The following is an 18,062-nucleotide window of genomic DNA, read 5'->3' as shown; positions in this document are numbered from 1 at the left end:
ACCTGCTGTGTTGGCGGTATTACTGTATCATCACTATAGAAATACTATATTAGAAGAGTTAATTCCTCTTATCCTCTCATAGAAATAAATATGTAATCTACCACCAATCAATGTATCACTATTTTCCTTTTTTTGTTTATGTTATGCTCAAATAAAGTATTATTTAAATGTCACATTAAATGTCAGGTTATGTTTTCATCTCAAATGCCTGCAAAGCATATTAATGTTTATTAAATATTTTATTTATATTTATATTTATTTGTTTAATTCTTTACGGCAACGTCATGAAAAAAAAATCACATGAAATCGTAATAAAATTTCCTCTCAATCAATATACATACATACGTTTAATAATTTACTTACAACCTTTCTATCTGATGTACGTCTCTTCTGTTACATACGGGAACCTTTGTCGTCACTGATGTGGGCCGTTCACGTGGTTCATTCCTTTCCTAGGAGCTTGTCGGAACGGGTGAATGCCTGGCGCGGATGGACCGGTGAAATTAGTCAAATTCACCCAAAACAACCTTCTCTTCATTCCGCGAGAAAGTCAGAAAAATGCCGGCATATTTCCAACGACCGGAGAATGCTCTCAAACGAGCAAATGGTGAGTCGTATATGATCATTTCTTAGATGTCCGCGCTTGCGTCCCAGTTATGTATTCACATTGGCTTGCCGTGGTTCGCTAGCTACGCATGGCGGGGAAGACATGTTGTAAGTATAGAAGTACACTCATTCAAGCCACCCGTGTCACTAGGCCTTTGAATAACACCACCCATAATTACGTTAAAAGGTGTCATAGCCCGGTCAATTCAACAACAGTACTTGAAATCTAAAATCACACCGATCAGATTTATGTATGTCACTGATGTTAGGCCGGGTGCGTCGAAAAGTACCTGCCATCTTGTTCACAGACTAGCTAACATTAACGTCAGCACGTCCTAGCCTTGAAGGGTTAGCTAACGTATTAGCATATCCCCTAGCTAAGCTGCTAACTAGTGACACGGGGATCAACTTGTTCAACTCACTCGGAAGTCACTAATAATCGGTTTCGCCACATCAACTGAAAGGTAAGAGCTGCTGATGGTTAATGTTTTTAGCCTTGTCTTGGATAACTAACAAGGTAACTAGCTAGATTGGATCACCAAAACAGAAGGCCCAGCTAAGATTGGCTATCAATGGGCGAGTTCGTTTTGCATCGCCCTGTTCCCCGGGCAGGGTTTGCATATCTCACCCCCCATGAAAGTCGGTTGTCACGTGATGTTGTCATAGCTAACATTATCTACTCATTAATCTTGCAGTTACATTGTCGCTCGTTAGTCATAACATATGGCTGGTTTGGGGTGTAGCTAAATACCTACTATAGTAGCTAAAATGCAGCTGGTAGCCTAGCGGTTGGGACAGTACCCGAAAGATCGCTGGTTCGAATACCTGAGCTGACAAGGTGAAAAATCTGTCGATGTGCTCTTGAGCTTGGTCCTTAACCCTAATTTGCTCTAGTCTAGGGGTTCCGTACTACTATTGCTGACCCTGTAAAACAACACATTTCACTGGACCTGTCCGGTGTATGTGATAATAAAAAGTCAGCTATCAGGGCCTTGTTTCCCAACAGCATCTTAAGGCTATGTTCATCATTAGAACGAACCTTCGTAGAAGCGTCGTTAAATCTCCTTCGACATCATTACTAAAGTTGCACTTGAGAAAGCTCATAATCTAAAGACCACTTGAAGAACAGCCAAATATGTGGTTAGATGTGTTGTCCCCCCTGCCGCGTCACTTTATACACAGACGTCCACAAAACAGAATCAAGATGGTTATATGTCTCACGAAGTTGACTACAATTCCAAAGTTGCCCATGTCTGCAGTTGTTATAAACAAGCAAAGGATAAAAAGATGCTTCAAATGAGAGCCGAGATGACTGCTTTCAAATATAAATAGCCTAACTAAATTATAGGATATCTAGGCCCATATACTGTTATTTCAATGATATTGAAATCAATTTCATGTTAATTAAATGTTGTTTTATTTAGCTGCTGTCTGTAATTTCTGCCTCAATATATTTAATGATGTGTAGCCTAATGTGTGCAATGATGTGCCAAATCATGATTAAGTACGTTATTATAGGGTAAGCATTAGAATAAGCTTTCTCGATATTTGCGGCCACAAGTGATATCTTTCTAGGAGCTGATCTGTCATTATTGTGGAATAATTATAATATCAAGGTAGGATTTGAATGGAGAAAGCTGATCTGAGAGACGGACGGACTGCCTTTCTTTCGATCCTATCAGTATCGACACATGCCTCAATGATGCTCTTAGCAATGTTCTTTCGTTGCATCTTCGGCTGTTGTAGGAAAGATGCATCGTTAAAACACTCGTAAGCCTAAATTCCAGCTATGTTGGAGAAACCGGACTCCGATATTTGTAATCTATTAGGTGTCCTTTGTGCATGTAAGTTATATTGCAGCAACAGATTCACCTTCAGAACATTTTTTTCATCCTTTTTCATGTAATGTGCTATGTTTTTACAGAGTTTTTGGAGGTGGGCAAAAAGCAGCCAGCTTTGGATGTTTTGTACGATGTCATTAAGAGCAAAAAGCATCGAACATGGCAGAAGATCCACGAGCCCATCATGCTCAAGTACCTGGAGCTCTGCGTGGACCTGCGCAAGAGCCACCTGGCCAAGGAGGGCCTATACCAGTACAAGAACATCTGCCAGCAGGTCAGCACACCAAACCCTCTCTTGGACAAGCCTAAACGTGGCATACTATTGATCCTACAAAAGTCACTCGCCTGCCGGAGTTAAGTATGACCCTCTATTTTGTTCTGTAGGTGAACATCAAATCCCTCGAGGATGTGGTTCGAGCCTACCTGAAGTTGGCCGAGGAGAAGACGGAGACAGCCAAGGGGGAGTCGCAGCAGATGGTCCTGGACATTGAGGATCTTGACAACATCCAGACTCCTGAGAGGTATTTATTTTATCTAACCCTTTTATTTAACTAGGAACCTTTTATTTAGCTTTGAGATATGGGTCCATTGAAAACTTTTTCCAATGTGATGGACTGATACTAGATTTCAGATATATTACACTATCCATAAACTTGATTGTTGCCACCTTTTTAATAGCTGTAAACATGATAACTATTGTGCTTCACCTCTGCTGTAAACCATTAGCATGGTGGTAATGTGTGCACAGTGATGCAATGTTGACGGTGTAGTTCTATGAGCTCAAATATGACTTGACTACCTTGTGTGATCCTAGTGTACTTCTGAGTGCTGTGAGTGGTGAAGACACCCAGGATCGTACAGACCGTCTGCTGCTCACTCCCTGGGTGAAATTTCTGTGGGAATCCTACCGCCAATGCCTGGACTTGCTGCGTAACAACTCCAAGGTGGAGCGCCTCTACCATGACATTGCCCAACAAGGTGAGCACAATCTGAACTTTTAACCTGATGTACATCTGGGTAGGCAACAACATTCACCCAATTTGTCAGTGGATGGTCAGGGAGCGAAAATAATTATACAAATTTTCACAGCAAATTGACCACAAGTAAGCCCCAAAAGCATTTCCTACCTGATTACATTGAGACATTAAAAAAAGAAAAGTGGAAATACTTAAACAGATTTCTGAAATGATTTTTATTTCGCTGAGTTCTTGGTGATTAGTTAAAAAAAACAAAATGAACCAAAAACTACACTCATTTTTACTGAACGTTGGGGGGCCCCAAAAATCTCTTGCGTGCCCGTGCTGCCTTTTGCTGCCCCCTGATGTACATTTTCAGTGCCCAGTTTGAGTGTAGGTTTGATGTTAGCTAACAATCTTGTTATTAGAAATATATATTAGTCTGAGATGCATAAGTGTTTAGGTTTACTCACCTTTTCTGGCACCATAATCAATTTATTGCTCCTTATCCTAATGTACTCCACAGCTTTCAAGTTCTGCCTTCAGTACACCCGTAAGGCAGAGTTCCGGAAGCTTTGTGACAATCTGCGCATGCACCTGGGTCAGATCCAGCGCCACCACAACCAGAGCACAGCCATCAACCTGAACAACCCTGAGAGCCAGTCTATGCACCTGGAGACACGCCTGGTGCAACTGGACAGTGCCATTGCCATGGAGCTCTGGCAGGTATGTCAAATATGATTAGCTTGCAATGTGTAGTTGTAGCAATGTGTAGTTGTAGCAATGTGTAGTTGTAGCAATGTGTAGTTGTAGCAATGTGTAGTTGTAGCAATGTTGCATCTCAAATACTCCTATTGCTCATTTTTTCAGCAGGCAATTTTATCTACATTTTTATTATGAACATTGATTTTTATGTGTTGTGAATGGTGAAATTAGATTTTTGATTTTTACAGGAAGCTTTCAAGGCTGTGGAAGACATCCATGGTCTCTTCGCCCTTTCCAAGAAGCCCCCCAAGCCTCAACTTATGGCCAACTACTACAACAAGGTGTCCACTGTGTTTTGGAAGTCTGGGAATGCCCTGTTCCACGCCTGCACCCTCCATCGCCTCTACCATCTTTCCAGGGAGATGCGCAAGAACCTCACCCAGGAAGAGATGCAGAGGTATGGAAGCCCAGTCCTGACCAGTCTGTTGGAATGTGTGGCAAAAATAATTACTTGAATGGCCATTCCCTTAACAACAACAAAACAATTGTCAGACTTTTCATCAACCGGACTTATGGTTTCTCTCTCACCTTAATCACCTGTCGATCAGTCACCCTCACACCTCTGTCTCACTTGCAACTATTCAGAGCCTTTTGTTACAGGACACTGCCCCCTTCCTCTTCATGTGCTTTTTGTCATCAATGTTTGTTGATGAGTAGATCCAAGGTTGCCAGTCAGGCAGTTGCTCACAGCTCTCCTCTCGCTCCCTTAGGATGTCCACAAGGGTCCTCCTGGCCACCCTGTCCATTCCCATCACCCCGGAACGCACAGACATTGCCCGCCTGTTGGACATGGACGGCATAATTGTGGAGAAACACCGTAGGCTGGCCACACTACTGGGCCTGCAGTCCCCACCAACCCGCCAGAGCCTCATCAATGACATGGTATGTACCCACATGCATGGAACAGACTATAGAAATAACCATATCTTTATGTTTGTGAGCAGACCGGTAGCAGTATGTCCCATATGTCAGTGTTAGGAGTTTGTATTCTAGTGCTGAACTTGTTTTAGTCCTGTGAACTACCCATACAGATACATTTGTTTACTACATAATGAACCATTCAAATACACATTTGTTTTTCCATTGCTGAGGTTTACTTGCATGACGTTAGCTTGTGACCCGAGTCCTAAAATAGGCTGACTTGGTTTTTACCCCTATAGAAGTCAGAGAAAGTTTAACCAACTGATGTTTCTTTTTTTTAGTTGTCCTTTTGTCAGGGGTTGTTCACAGTGCTATGTGCATGTAATGTTTCCCCTTTAGGTTCGGTTCAACTTGCTGCAATACATTGTACCTGAAGTGAAGGAGCTGTACAATTGGCTGGAGATGGACTTCCACCCACTGAAGCTGAGCGGAAGAGTAACAAAGGTAACATTTGAATTCAATGTCGGAACATTGGGCAATTTGACTTGCAACGGTCCAAAAAACAATATAAAATACATACACGTATAACTCCTCTGAAAGTACAACAATTTGTGTCATGGCTGATTTCATTTACCATTTAGTTTTTCTTCATCTATGGTATTGACTTTCCTCTTAGGTGTTGAACTGGGTGAGAGACCAGTCTGAGAAGGAGGCGGACCTCCAGCAATATGTTCCCCACCTGCAGAGTAACACCATCCTCAGGCTGCTGCAGCAGGTGACTTATTGCTCATTTTGGATTGCTCACTTATACTTTAATGGTCTGTCAATCTCTTAAACGATAACTGATGTCCTTGTACCAGTAACTCTATACTGCAGGGATGGGCACTATAGGAGGCCGTCGAGCCGATTTTTAAATACCACCCACGGTGGATTTAGTAATAATAAAAGAAAAGGTGGATTAAACTACATTTGAACATCTAAATTCTGATAGAAACTATGTTAATGTTTTAATCTACCTAATGTCTTTTAAAATAACTGTCCTTTTTACAGCACGCATTAATTATTATTTTATTTTTTTGACTAACAAACGGTCAAAAGAATATCCCGACGTGGCTCTCAGGCCTCAGGATGTTGCCCATCCCTGCTATCATGTGGAATGCATGATTTCATTGATTGTTACAATATGCAAATTGTGGTCCTATTAACTAGTCACTGAACACTGTTTTATTTTAATGGGATATTAGGTGGCTCAGATCTATCAAAGCATTGAGTTCAACCGTCTGGCCTCCCTGGTTCCATTTGTGGATCCCTTCCAATTGGAGCGCTCCATTGTGGATGCTGCCCGACACTGCGATCTGCAGGTAGAGTACTGGACTTGGATTTGTCAATAATATTCTCTGTACAATTTTGCACAAACACCCAGGTTGATTTTTCACCTAAATACGGGTTTTTCATACCTATACACTTTGAATTCAGTCAGTATTTCCACAACTAAAATATGAACACACTTCTGTTTGTTACACAGAATGGCACACTTGAAATCTTTTTGAAATTTCTTTTTCTAGGTTCGAATTGACCATACCACTCGGAACCTGAGCTTTGGTTCGGACCTGAATTACTCGACCAAAGAGGACTCTCCCGTGGGGCCGTTCTTGCAGAACATGCCCTCTGCCCAGATCAGGAACCAGCTGACAGCAATGTCGTCTTCCTTGGCCAAAGCAATCCAGGTCATCAAGCCTGCGTCCATGCTGGTGAGTACAGCCTCCCGTCGAGATGGCATTTGTACATGCACTGCTAGCCCTATAAAAAAAGTAGACAACGTCGCTGTCCTCCGTGATAAAATATCAAAACATGCTTTCTATTCCATCATCCCATTGTGCATTCCATAAATTATTATAAGCTATTTAAGGCATTTTGAAAATTTAACATTTTGGGCCAATACTATATGTATTGTTCTGTGCATACACACACACACACCACCAATTCACATTGTGCACGAATAGGGGTTTCGCACAGTATCAATCTTTATTGCTCATTCTCGCTCTAACAAACCTAACCCCATCTCTCACTCTTCTACCCTCTTTGTCCACCATTTCCAGAAAGAGCGTGAGGAGCAGAGCCAGCTAGCCATCACCGCCTACCTGAAGAACGGACGCAAGGAGCACCAGCGCATCCTGGCCCGCCGGCAGACCATCGAGGAGCGCAAGGAGCGCTTGGAGAACCTCAACATCCAGCGGGAGAAAGAGGAGCTGGAGCAGCGCGAGGCGGAGCTGCAGAAGGTGCGCAAGGCAGAGGAGGAGCGCCTGCGCCAGGAGGCCAAGGAGCGCGAGAAGGAGCGCATCATGCAGGAGCACGAGCAGATCAAGAAAAAGACTGTGCGTGAGCGGCTGGAGCAGATAAAGAAGACTGAACTGGGAGCCAAGGCCTTCAAAGACATCGATATAGAGGTAAACTACACACAAGCTCAACTAAGCTGTACACTCTTGACACCTGTCCAACATAATGCTTTGTTAAAAATGAAAAGATCACATTGAGATCGACGTTAAGACAAGTTTTCTTCCCAATGGGTGAAACCCTTATCAGTACCGTTACTGTTTGCCTGGAATGTACACTGAACAAAAAATTATATAAACTCACCATGTGAATTGTTGGTCCCATTTTCATTTTCTGAAATCAAAGATCCCAGAAATGTTCCATAGACACACAAAGCTTATTTCTCAAATTTTGTGCCCAAATTTATTTAGATCCCTATTGGTGAGATTGTCTCCTTTGCCAAGATAATCAATCCACCTGACACACCTTGTGCTGTGGACAATAAAAGGTCACTAAAATGTGCAGTTTTGTCACACAACACAATGCCATAGATGTTTTGAGGGTGCATGCAATTGGCATACTGACTGCAGGAATGTCCACCAGAGCTGTTGTGCCAGAGAATGGTAACTTCTCTACCATAAAGTTTTAGAGAATTTGGCAGTTGCCCTCACAACCGCAAACCGCTCACCCACACGAAGCCATACACGTGGTCTACGTGTATGGCTTTGTGTGGGCGAGCGGTTTGCTGATGTCAATGCTGTGAACAGAGTGCTCCATAGTGGTGATCGGGTTATGATGTGGGCAGGCAGGCACAAGCTACGGACAATGAACACAATTGCATTTTATCAATGGCAATTTGAATGCACAGAGACGCTGTGACGAGATCCTGAGGTCCATTGTCATGACATTCATCCACCGCCATCACCTCATATTTCAGCATGATAATGCACGGCCCATGTCGCAAGGATCTGTACACAATTCCTGGAAGCATAAAATGTCCCAGTTCTTCCATGACCTGCATACTCACCAGCCATGTCACCCATTGAGCATGTTTGGGATGCTCTGGATCGACGTGTACGACCGTGTGTTCCAGTTCTCGCCAATATCCAGCAACTTTTCACAGCCATTAAAGAGGAGTGGGACGTCATTCCACAGGCCACAGTCAACCGCTTGATCAACTCTGAAAGAGATGTCGCGCTGCATGAGGCAAATGGTGGTCACACCAAATACTGACTGGTTTTCTGAGCCACGCCCTACCTTTTTTATAAAATATATTCCCAGTCATGTGAAATCCGTAGATAAGGGCCTAATGAATTTATTACAATTGACTGATTTCGTTATGAACTCTAACTCAGTAAAATCTTTGAAATTGTTGCATTTATTTTTGTTGAGTATAGATAACATCTGAAATCAAAAGTTTATTGATCACGTATACAATTTTGCAGGTGTTATTGCAGGTCAGCGAAATGCTTATATTTCTAGCTCAAATTGCAACAATATCTAGCAATACAATACACACGTAATCCAAAAGTAAAAAGAACAAGAAATGTTAGAACAAGCAATGTCGGAGTCCGGAATATAAATCTATATCTAGAATGAGTTTTGGAAATTAAGTGTGGATCTACAATGGTGAATTGAACTAACTATTTAACCTCTCTTTTCACAGGACCTTGAGGACCTGGACCCTGACTTCATCATGTCCAAACAGGTGGAGCAGCTTGAGAAGGAGAAGAGAGAGCTTCAGGACCGCCTGAAGAACCAGGAGAAAAAGGTGAAGACATTTACATTTCAGCAAATGTATATTCCTTGTTTTTGGTCTTGCCTGTTAAACAGGTGATGCAGAAAGACCTCCACTAGGGGGAAAATGACTCGCTCAATGTTTCATGTGTGGACTGGTCCTTGCAGATTGACTACTTTGAGAGGGCCAAACGTCTGGAGGAGATCCCCTTGATCAAGAAGGCCTACGAGGAGCAGCGTGTCAAGGACATGGAGTTATGGGAGCTCCAAGAGGAAGAGCGGGTAAGACAATATATTTATTCAGAGTCTATGCCTTTTGTGTTTAACATTCACAAAGCCATTGTAGATGGCAAGCACGAACTGAACGCTCTAGCAATGGAAAACTGTCAGGCTGACTGGTCCATGTTTTTCGTGATGAATTTAAAAAAATATATATATATATTGTTATACAATGGTCAATGATTATGGTCCATCTGTTTTGTAGATCAGCAACATGAAGGTGGAGCGTGAGAGGGCCTTGGAGCACAAGCAAAGGATGTCCAGAATGATGGAGGACAAGGAGAACTTTGTGGGCAAAATAACAGATGCTCGAAGCTTCATCTACGAGGTAAATGCCATTTTTAAACCGGGTAGTTTGGTTCCTGGATGCTGATTGGCTGAAAGCTGTTATACCTCTTGTATGACAAATAACTGTCTACTGTTCTACTTACATTGGTAACCAGTTTATAATAGCAATAAGGCGCCTCAGGGTTTGTGGTATATGGCCAATAAACCACGGCTAAGAGCTGTATGCAGGTTTCATACACATTTTATGATATTTTGAGGTATATGGGCAAAATACCACGGCTAAGAGCTGTTCTTATGCGCACATAAGAACAGCTCTTAGCCGTGGTATTTTGCCCATATACCACAAAATGTCATAAAATGTGTATGAAACCACCGACCCTAGAAGCCCATTGGCAATGGAATTAAAGGAAAAATCCGCCCAAACCCACTCATTCCTGTAATTTGAAGTCTCCCATAACACTGAACAATATTTCTTGTGGGAAATGTTTTTTCATTTTGTCGTTATAAGGTTGTTAGCAATGTGGAAATCTGATGCAACTCAGGTCGACTACTAAACCCACAATGCAGTGCTATATATGGGTGGGCTAGCGAACAAAGCTACACTTTAATACTAAAGTCAATATTAGCATGTGAAGTAGCTAGTTAGCTGTAATATCGCCCAAACAAACTGCACTATCAATTTAAGTCTACAATCTCACCATTGTTTAACCTGTAGATCAATATGCCTCAGAGCGGAGTCTGACAATCACAATAGACTATATGTGGAAACACCCTAACACATTTCTCCTATTTGTCACTTGTCAGTCCATTGCATGACGAGTGACAAACAGGAGAAATGTGTTAAGGTGTGTTCACATATAGTCCTCTTTAAAATAACCAATCTCAGCCCTCTTTTAAACTGAACTCTGTGGTTAAAAAGCTGAATATCTCAGTTCTCTTTGTATTCACGCTGCCCTTGCCTAATTTGCCAGTTCACTTCACCTATTTTGTGGTGCGAGTACTCTTTGCATTCACATTGCTATGTTTAGAAAGGAACCAAGATCTTTTTCCAACATTCACTCAATGCACTGTGGGTTTTTACAAAGTGCAGGACAAGCCATTCCATCAGAATGTGTGAACGGACAGCTAGATATTCCATATACAGTGCCTTGCGAAAGTATTCGCCCCCCTTGAACTTTGTGACCTTTTGCCACATTTCAGGCTTCAAACATAAAGATATAAAACTGTATTTTTGTGTGAAGAATCAACAACAAGTGGGACACAATCATGAAGTGGAACGACATTTATTGGATATTTCAAACTTTTTTAACAAATCAAAAACTGAAAAATTGGACGTGCAAAATTATTCAGCCCCTTTACTTTCAGTGCAGCAAACTCTCTCCAGAAGTTCAGTGAGGATCTCTGAATGATCCAATGTTGACCTAAATGACTAATGATGATAAATACAATCCACCTGTGTGTAATCAAGTCTCCGTATAAATGCACCTGCACTGTGATAGTCTCAGAGGTCCGTTAAAAGCGCAGAGAGCATCATGAAGAACAAGGAACACACCAGGCAGGTCCGAGATACTGTTGTGAAGAAGTTTAAAGCCGGATTTGGATACAAAAATATTTCCCAAGCTTTAAACATCCCAAGGAGCACTGTGCAAGCGATAATATTGAAATGGAAGGAGTATCAGACCACTGCAAATCTACCAAGACCTGGCCGTCCCTCTAAACTTTCAGCTCATACAAGGAGAAGACTGATCAGAGATGCAGCCAAGAGGCCCATGATCACTCTGGATGAACTGCAGAGATCTACAGCTGAGGTGGGAGACTCTGTCCATAGGACAACAATCAGTCGTATATTGCACAAATCTGGCCTTTATGGAAGAGTGGCAAGAAGACAGCCATTTCTTAAAGATATCCATAAAAAGTGTTGTTTAAAGTTTGCCACAGGCCACCTGGGAGACACACCAAACATGTGGAAGAAGGTGCTCTGGTCAGAACTTTTTGGCAACAATGCAAAACGTTATGTTTGGCGTAAAAGCAACACAGCTGAACACACCATCCCCACTGTCAAACATGGTGGTGGCAGCATCATGGTTTGGGCCTGCTTTTCTTCAGCAGGGACAGGGAAGATGGTTAAAATTGATGGGAAGATGGATGGAGCCAAATACAGGACCATTCTGGAAGAAAACCTGATGGAGTCTTCAAAAGACCTGAGACTGGGACGGAGATTTGTCTTCCAACAAGACGATGATCCAAAACATAAAGCAAAATCTACAATGGAATGGTTCAAAAATAAACATATCCATGTGTTAGAATGGCCAAGTCAAAGTCCAGACCTGAATCCACGAGAATCTGTGGAAAGAACTGAAAACTGCTGTTCACAAATGCTCTCCATCCAACCTCACTGAGCTCGAGCTGTTTTGCAAGGAGGAATGGGAAAAAATGTCAGTCTCGATGTGCAAAACTGATAGAGACATACCCCAAGCGACTTACAGCTGTAATCGCAGCAAAAGGTGGCGCTACAAAGTATTAACTTAAGGGGGCTGAATAATTTTGCTGCGATAACTTTTCTGTGAACCTGCACAACATTTTCTCTCTTTTGTGGCACCAATGTGAGGGGCTATGGCGGGGGAAACGGTGTTGCAATAGTCTAGTGTGTGGAGCGGGATTAATACCAAGCAAACCTGGGGAGCTTAGTGTTCACAGTGCCCTAAAAAAGGGAACCGGACCGCAGAATTCAAGTGAACGAAGCTCTTGAGATGGTTTCTGTTGGGGGCTCTTTTGAGGGGTCTGAGTTCCTTTTGGAGTGTTCACACTGCACACACAAAAATTAAGCAAACCGCACTGAGTTCACAAAAATTGTCTGAAAGGTGTGAACACCGTTAGACCCCATGTTAAATTACACATTTCTTGAGGTAGGAATATATGGTCATTGGCTCATTCGAGAGAAGACACCCTCCCACGTTATGACATCTGCCCGTATTGAAATCTGACATGTATGTTTTGGCAATCTAAAGGTCCTATTCCTATTAACTTCCAGTGTAGCGAGAGCAGCTTTATCTCAATGCTACGTCATAACCGGCTGCATTTCTGCCTGCTTGAACGGCAATATCGCAGATCAACATGAATTGGCCCAGGGAATCGATAGAACTCAGGGATGCACAAAAACAATGTCACATTCAACATGGGTGAATATTCACTTTAAAGAGCTTCAGTTGCTGCAAATAAAGCAGGAATAACCCCTAAAAAACTGTTAATTGCCAATGGAGTTCTACCATGAGTTATTTTCATTTTTGTATGTTTTATTTTATTAAGATAAGCTCTTTTTGTTTTATTAAGAATACACCTCAATATTTTTGTTCTTGTTACCATCCAAGGAAAAACTGAAACAGTTCCAGGAGCGCCTGGTGGAGGAGAGGAAGAAGCGTCTAGAGGAGAGGAAGATCCACCGCAAGGAGGACCGTCGCAACACCTTCCACCGCCAGAAGGAGGAGGAGGCCCAGCGCATCCACGAGGAGCAGCTCAAGAAAGGTACCTCAGGCTCAGAGGAGACTTGGTGTATCTAGTATGGATGTCAAATGATCTTAGATCTTGTCAACTCTGATGTTCCTCTTAAAGGTAATAGTTGATATCAAATGGAAGATATCTGCAAAAACTTAAGTTGTGCGCACAGATTTTGGGTCCAAGTGTGTTGGTTGGTGTTTGTTCATCTGGGTGTCCCATGTGACGGTTGCCCCATTTTAGTCTTCAGTGTCCTGTTGTCTGACTCAACATGTTTTCCACGTGGTGTTGCAGAGCGCGAGGAGCGCGAGCGCATCGAGCAGGAAGCACGCGAGGCAGAGGAGGCGGAGTACCAGGAGCGCCTGCGCAAACTAGAGGAGCAGGAGAGGAAGCAGCGAGCCCGGCAGCAGGAGATCGAGGAGCGTGAGCGCCGCAGGGAGGAGGAGATGAGGGCCCCTGCCAGGTCTGAGGAGAAACCCAGAGGAGAAACGAAGGTAGCCTACTACACATTCTTGCCAACATCTCCTCCAGAGCACTTTCTCACAGATCAATTTCTGTTGAGTCGAAGATGGCTCACTTTAGAGGGATGTTAAAATAATTATAATATTTCTACATGGGTTTATGTAGCAAGTTTTGTTCGCTCAGTGATGATTCTCCTTCATTGATCACTCAAAAGAGCGACATGAAATTAAATGCACTTCTATTTCACCGGCGAACTGAGAGCGAGAAGCACAGGCAGCCATCTCAACGTAAAAAGTGAAGTTGGTTGACATTTTGGGTGGAAAGTGGGACATGAATGTACTCCATTTCCCTGTTTACTTAGTTATGAAGTCACAATCTCAGGTAAAGGTATGAGATGAAATTATCATAATGTTGCAGATAATGTTTAAAAATATATATATATAAACTCAGCAAAAAAAGAAACATCCTCTCACTGTCAACTGTGTTTATTTTCAGGAAACTCAACATGTGTAAATATTTGTATGAACATAACAAGATTCAACAACTGAGACATAAACTGAACAAGTTCCACAGACTTGACTAACAGAAATGGAAAAATGTGTCCCTGAACAAAAAGGGGGTCAAAATCAAAAGTAACAGTCAGTATCTGGTGTGGCCACCAGCTGCATTAAGTACTGCAGTGCATCTCCCCCTCATGGACTGCACCGCTCCAGAGTACAGGCCTCGGTGTAACGCTCATTCCTTTGACGATAAACGTGAATCCGACCATCACCCCTGGTGAGACACAACTGCGACTCGTCAGTGAAGAGCATTTTTTTGCTAGTCCTGTCTGGTCCAGCGGCAGTAGGTTTATACCCATAGGCGACGTTGTTGCCGGTGATGTCTGGTGAGGACCTGCCTTACAAAAGGCCTACAAGCCCTCAGTCCAGAATCTCTCAGCCTATTGCGGACAGTCTGAGCACTGATGGAGAGATTGTGCGTTCGTGGTGTAACTTGGGCAGTTGTTGTTGCCATCCTGTACCTGTCCCGCAGGTGTGATGTTCGGATGTACCGATCCTGCAGGTGTTACATGTGGTCTGCCACTGTGAGGACGATCAGCTGTCTTGTCCTGTCTCCCTGTAGTTCTGTCTTAGGCGTCTCACAGTACCGACATTGAAATGTATTACCCTGGTCATATTTGCAGTCCTCATGCCTCCTTGCAGCATGCCTAAGGCACGTTCACACAGATGAGCAGGGACCCTGGGCATCTTTCTTTTGGTGTTTTTCCAGAGTCAGTAGAAAGGCCTCTTTAGGGTCCTAAGGTTTCATAACTGTGACCTTAATTGCCTACTGTCTGTAAGCTGTTAGTGTCTTAACGACTGTTCCACATGTACATGATCATTAATTGTTTATGGTTCATTGAACAAGCATGGGAAACAGTGTTTAAACCCTTTACAATGAAGATCTGTGAAGTTATTTGGATTTTTACTGATCATCTTTGAAAGATCGGGTCCTGAAAAAGGGACGTTTTCCTTTTTTTGCTGTGTGTGTAATCTAAAGGTAATGGAAGTTGTACACTTTTCCTCTCCAGGACTGGGGTGCTGAGAAGGAGGAGGGCGGTGGAGGATGGAGGAGGCGTACTGAGGTTGAATCGGAGAGGCGTCGCCCTGTGCCTGATAAGTGAGTGGGACTTAATTCAGACTGTATTTTTGAAGCATTTCATCTGGTTAAAAATACGTTTTGTTCACTGGTCCAAAAAATCTTTTATTACTCTCTATAGTGACGCCGTACCAGATAAGTGAGTGGAATTTCATTCAGATTGCATATCTAAAGCATTTTACCTGCTTTAAATACTTTGTTTGTGTTCACCTGTCCTATAATGATGCTGTTCTTTCTCTCTCTAGGGACTGGAGAGCCGATGGCGGCGAGGACAAAGACAGAGAGCCACCCTCCAGGAGAGGAGGAGACGGCCCTCGCCGTGGTGGAGCCGACGACCGTGGACCCCCACGCAGGGGCTTTGGGGATGACGACCGCCCCCTGCGCAGAGGCATGGACGAGGACCGTCCACCAAGGAGAACCTTTGGGGATGATGACCGGGGTCTTAGAAGGGGGGGGGACGAGGACCGCGCTCCCCGCAGAGGCTTCGATGATGGCCCCAGGCGTGGCTTTGACGAAGACAGAGGTCCTCGCCGTGGCTTTGAAGACGGCCCCCGCAGAGGCACGGACGAGTCTAGGGCCCCCAGACGCGGGGCTGATGATGACACCTGGGGCCCCAGGAGAGGAGGAGATGACGAAAGGGGCGGGCCCCGTGACGACAAGCCATGGAAGCCAGCTGGCCGGCCCGGTATGGATGTTTCCTGTTTAATCTGTCCCAAATATGGATAATTGAAATGTGGTTGCATGTTTGTCTTGTGTAGTATGTTGTGTTGTTATTGAAAGCCCGCTCCCTTGTACTTGTTCTCCTATAATTGTGTTAATTAATATTTAATAAACTTCTAATAGTAAATGTTTGTGTAGTGGCAACTTTTGCCAGTTCTTCTTACACGTTGTGCTGGATCATGGGCAGTTGCTCTGGTGTCTGCTTCAGGTGGTGGCTGGCGTGAGAGGGAGAAGGCCCGCGAGGAGAGCTGGGGTCCACCCCGCGAAGGTAGCAGCAGCAAGGAGGGCGAAGAGGTCGAGAGAGAGGAAAAACAGGAGAGCGAACGCTTCCCTGAGCGCCGCCCACCCAGGTCAGATGCACAGTATGTGGACTTACAAACAGCACCACTGTGATGTGGAGCCTCAAATACTATATGATCAGGAGTGCCCCTAAACTGGTGGATGGTTTTACTCATATAGTGAAAGCTTACTAGTCTTACAGGTGTTTTTATTTAAAAGAAAAATGCCGTAATCGGGGACCTCTGTTTTCAGGGAGGAGGGAGGTGGTGGTGGTGGTGGTGCTTGGAGAAGGCCGGGTGCTGATGATGAGGTGCCCAAGAAAAGCTGGAGAGACTCTGCTCGTCAGGAAGAGCCTGATCGCGAGGATCGCCCTCCTATCCGTCGAGAGCGACCTGAGCGCAGGGATGACCGTGACCGTCCCCCACCCAGCAGAGAGCCTGAAGAAGGTAAGATGAGCCTGCTCAGTCCTTTGCAAACCTAACTTACTAGCCACATGTTTTAAAATTTAGGTATAAAGTTTGGTTTTAAACCATTTAGCCAGCTCTGTATTCATTGCAAGCGTCAACCAGTATCAAGCATCAACCTATTAATGCAGCAATACTCATACATGCCTATATCCTGAAAAATGAGACTTCTGTAACCCCTGTTCTCTGGCAGTGTTTCCAATCTGGAGGATGTATTTTTAAACACAGTACTTAGTTAAGATGCCATCCCCTAACGAGACAGATTCTCTGCCCACAGGAGGAGGCTCTTGGCGCCGTGCCGGCGACGAGAAGCGTGATGTGCGTAAAGAGGAACGTCCGGCTCCCCCCAGACCCAGAGAGGGTGAGCGTGAAGCGGACGGAGAGAAGAGCTCCTGGCGCTCGGAGAAAGACAAAGAGAACGCTGGTCGCGCCAAGAAGACCAACGAAGAGACCGACGATGACGGCTGGACCACTGTTGCCCGCCGCTGAGTCCACCCTCTCTCTGAGCATCTGCTTCCAATTGGCCCCACAATGACTGTTGTACACCTCTATTGCTGCCAGCCTCCTAGTCATTTTACCTTGGCATAAGCTTGTCATCTCATCAATGATCTCTATTGCCATTGAATATGTATTTTGCTAAAATTAAGGTTGCTTCTTAACCTAAAAACTAGTTAATTCCCATTTTGATGTGCATGCTTAGAGTATACAATTAGTCTCACTTAATATCTAGTGTGTGGTTCTATCTTAAAGCATTCAACCATATTTAACACAATGAGTTGCATGTTTATAGATAAATACGGCCTTTATTAATAAAGTACTTTGCTCAACAGTTGATTTTCTTTCTTTGCTCACTCAATTTCTCTGTGACTGATTGTGGTAGCATAGCTAGTAGCTACTTTGTAGAACTTCTTACACTTGGTCCTTTTTGAAGGATGCACAGGATTTGTTATTTTCCTGGTAAGACAAGTTTTAGTAACTTTTTGGTGTTTACTGGGCTGCATCAAATGTGGCATTAACCCTCAAGCTAACAACATTTTACATGCACTATAAATACCAAAGTATGGACACCCCTTCAAATTAGTGGATTGGACTATTTCAGCCTCACGGGTGTATGAAATTGAGCACACAGCCAGGCAATCTCCATAGACAAACATTGGCAGAATAGCCTTACTGAATGGCCACCTTTCAAGTCTGTAAGTAAAATGTCTGCCCTGCTAATGCTGCCCCGGTCTCAACTGCAAGTGCTGTCATTGTGAAGTGGAAAAGTCGAGGAGCAACTCCACATGCCTATGATTTTGGAATGAGATGTTCGAGCATGTAGTGTGCATGGATTACCAAGAAGAAACTATTGGAAAAAGCAA

The 18,062-nt window shown here is 43.7% G+C and overlaps 1 protein-coding gene across 10 annotated transcripts; it reads left to right on the top strand.

Annotated features, from left to right (window-relative positions):
- Positions 1-425: 425 nt before the first annotated feature.
- LOC139381985 (eukaryotic translation initiation factor 3 subunit A-like) lies at positions 426-17,533 on the top strand. Of its 10 annotated transcripts, none has more exons than XM_071125889.1 (24): positions 437-607; positions 2,531-2,721; positions 2,832-2,968; positions 3,262-3,425; positions 3,930-4,129; positions 4,357-4,565; positions 4,879-5,050; positions 5,429-5,533; positions 5,706-5,804; positions 6,274-6,390; positions 6,595-6,780; positions 7,129-7,476; positions 9,009-9,113; positions 9,248-9,361; positions 9,564-9,686; positions 13,015-13,168; positions 13,433-13,632; positions 15,171-15,259; positions 15,360-15,377; positions 15,484-15,750; positions 15,781-15,923; positions 16,167-16,320; positions 16,490-16,683; positions 16,979-17,533. In XM_071125889.1, the coding sequence occupies exons 1-24, from the start codon at positions 559-561 to the stop codon at positions 17,188-17,190; spliced, it is 3,750 nt and encodes a 1,249-aa protein (XP_070981990.1). In that variant the 5' UTR covers positions 437-558; the 3' UTR covers positions 17,191-17,533. The 10 variants fall into 10 exon arrangements, with proteins under 10 accessions (XP_070981988.1, XP_070981990.1, XP_070981986.1 ...); XM_071125885.1 differs by having other exon boundaries at positions 16,146-16,320; XM_071125887.1 differs by having other exon boundaries at positions 426-607; positions 15,484-15,923; positions 16,167-16,308.
- The last annotated feature ends 529 nt before the right edge of the window (positions 17,534-18,062 follow it).

The sequence above is a fragment of the Oncorhynchus clarkii genome, chromosome 23 (genome assembly GCF_045791955.1).
Source record: "Oncorhynchus clarkii lewisi isolate Uvic-CL-2024 chromosome 23, UVic_Ocla_1.0, whole genome shotgun sequence".
In the NCBI taxonomy this organism is placed as follows: Eukaryota; Metazoa; Chordata; class Actinopteri; order Salmoniformes; family Salmonidae; genus Oncorhynchus; species Oncorhynchus clarkii.
Note: the sequence above shows the minus strand (reverse complement) of the source record. Positions and strands in the feature narration are given on the sequence as shown.

What these genes read in the sequence shown, in the direction of transcription:
- LOC139381985 (XM_071125880.1), top strand. Translation starts at nt 559, where the DNA reads ATGCCGGCATATTTCCAACGACCGGAGAATGCTCTCAAACGAGCAAAT. An exon ending in TGAAGAACCAGGAGAAAAAG is followed by an intron (nt 9,114 to 9,247) that starts GTGAAGACATTT and finishes TGGTCCTTGCAG; the next exon opens with ATTGACTACTTTGAGAGGGC. An exon ending in GAAGCCAGCTGGCCGGCCCG is followed by an intron (nt 15,924 to 16,145) that starts GTATGGATGTTT and finishes GATCATGGGCAG; the next exon opens with TTGCTCTGGTGTCTGCTTCA.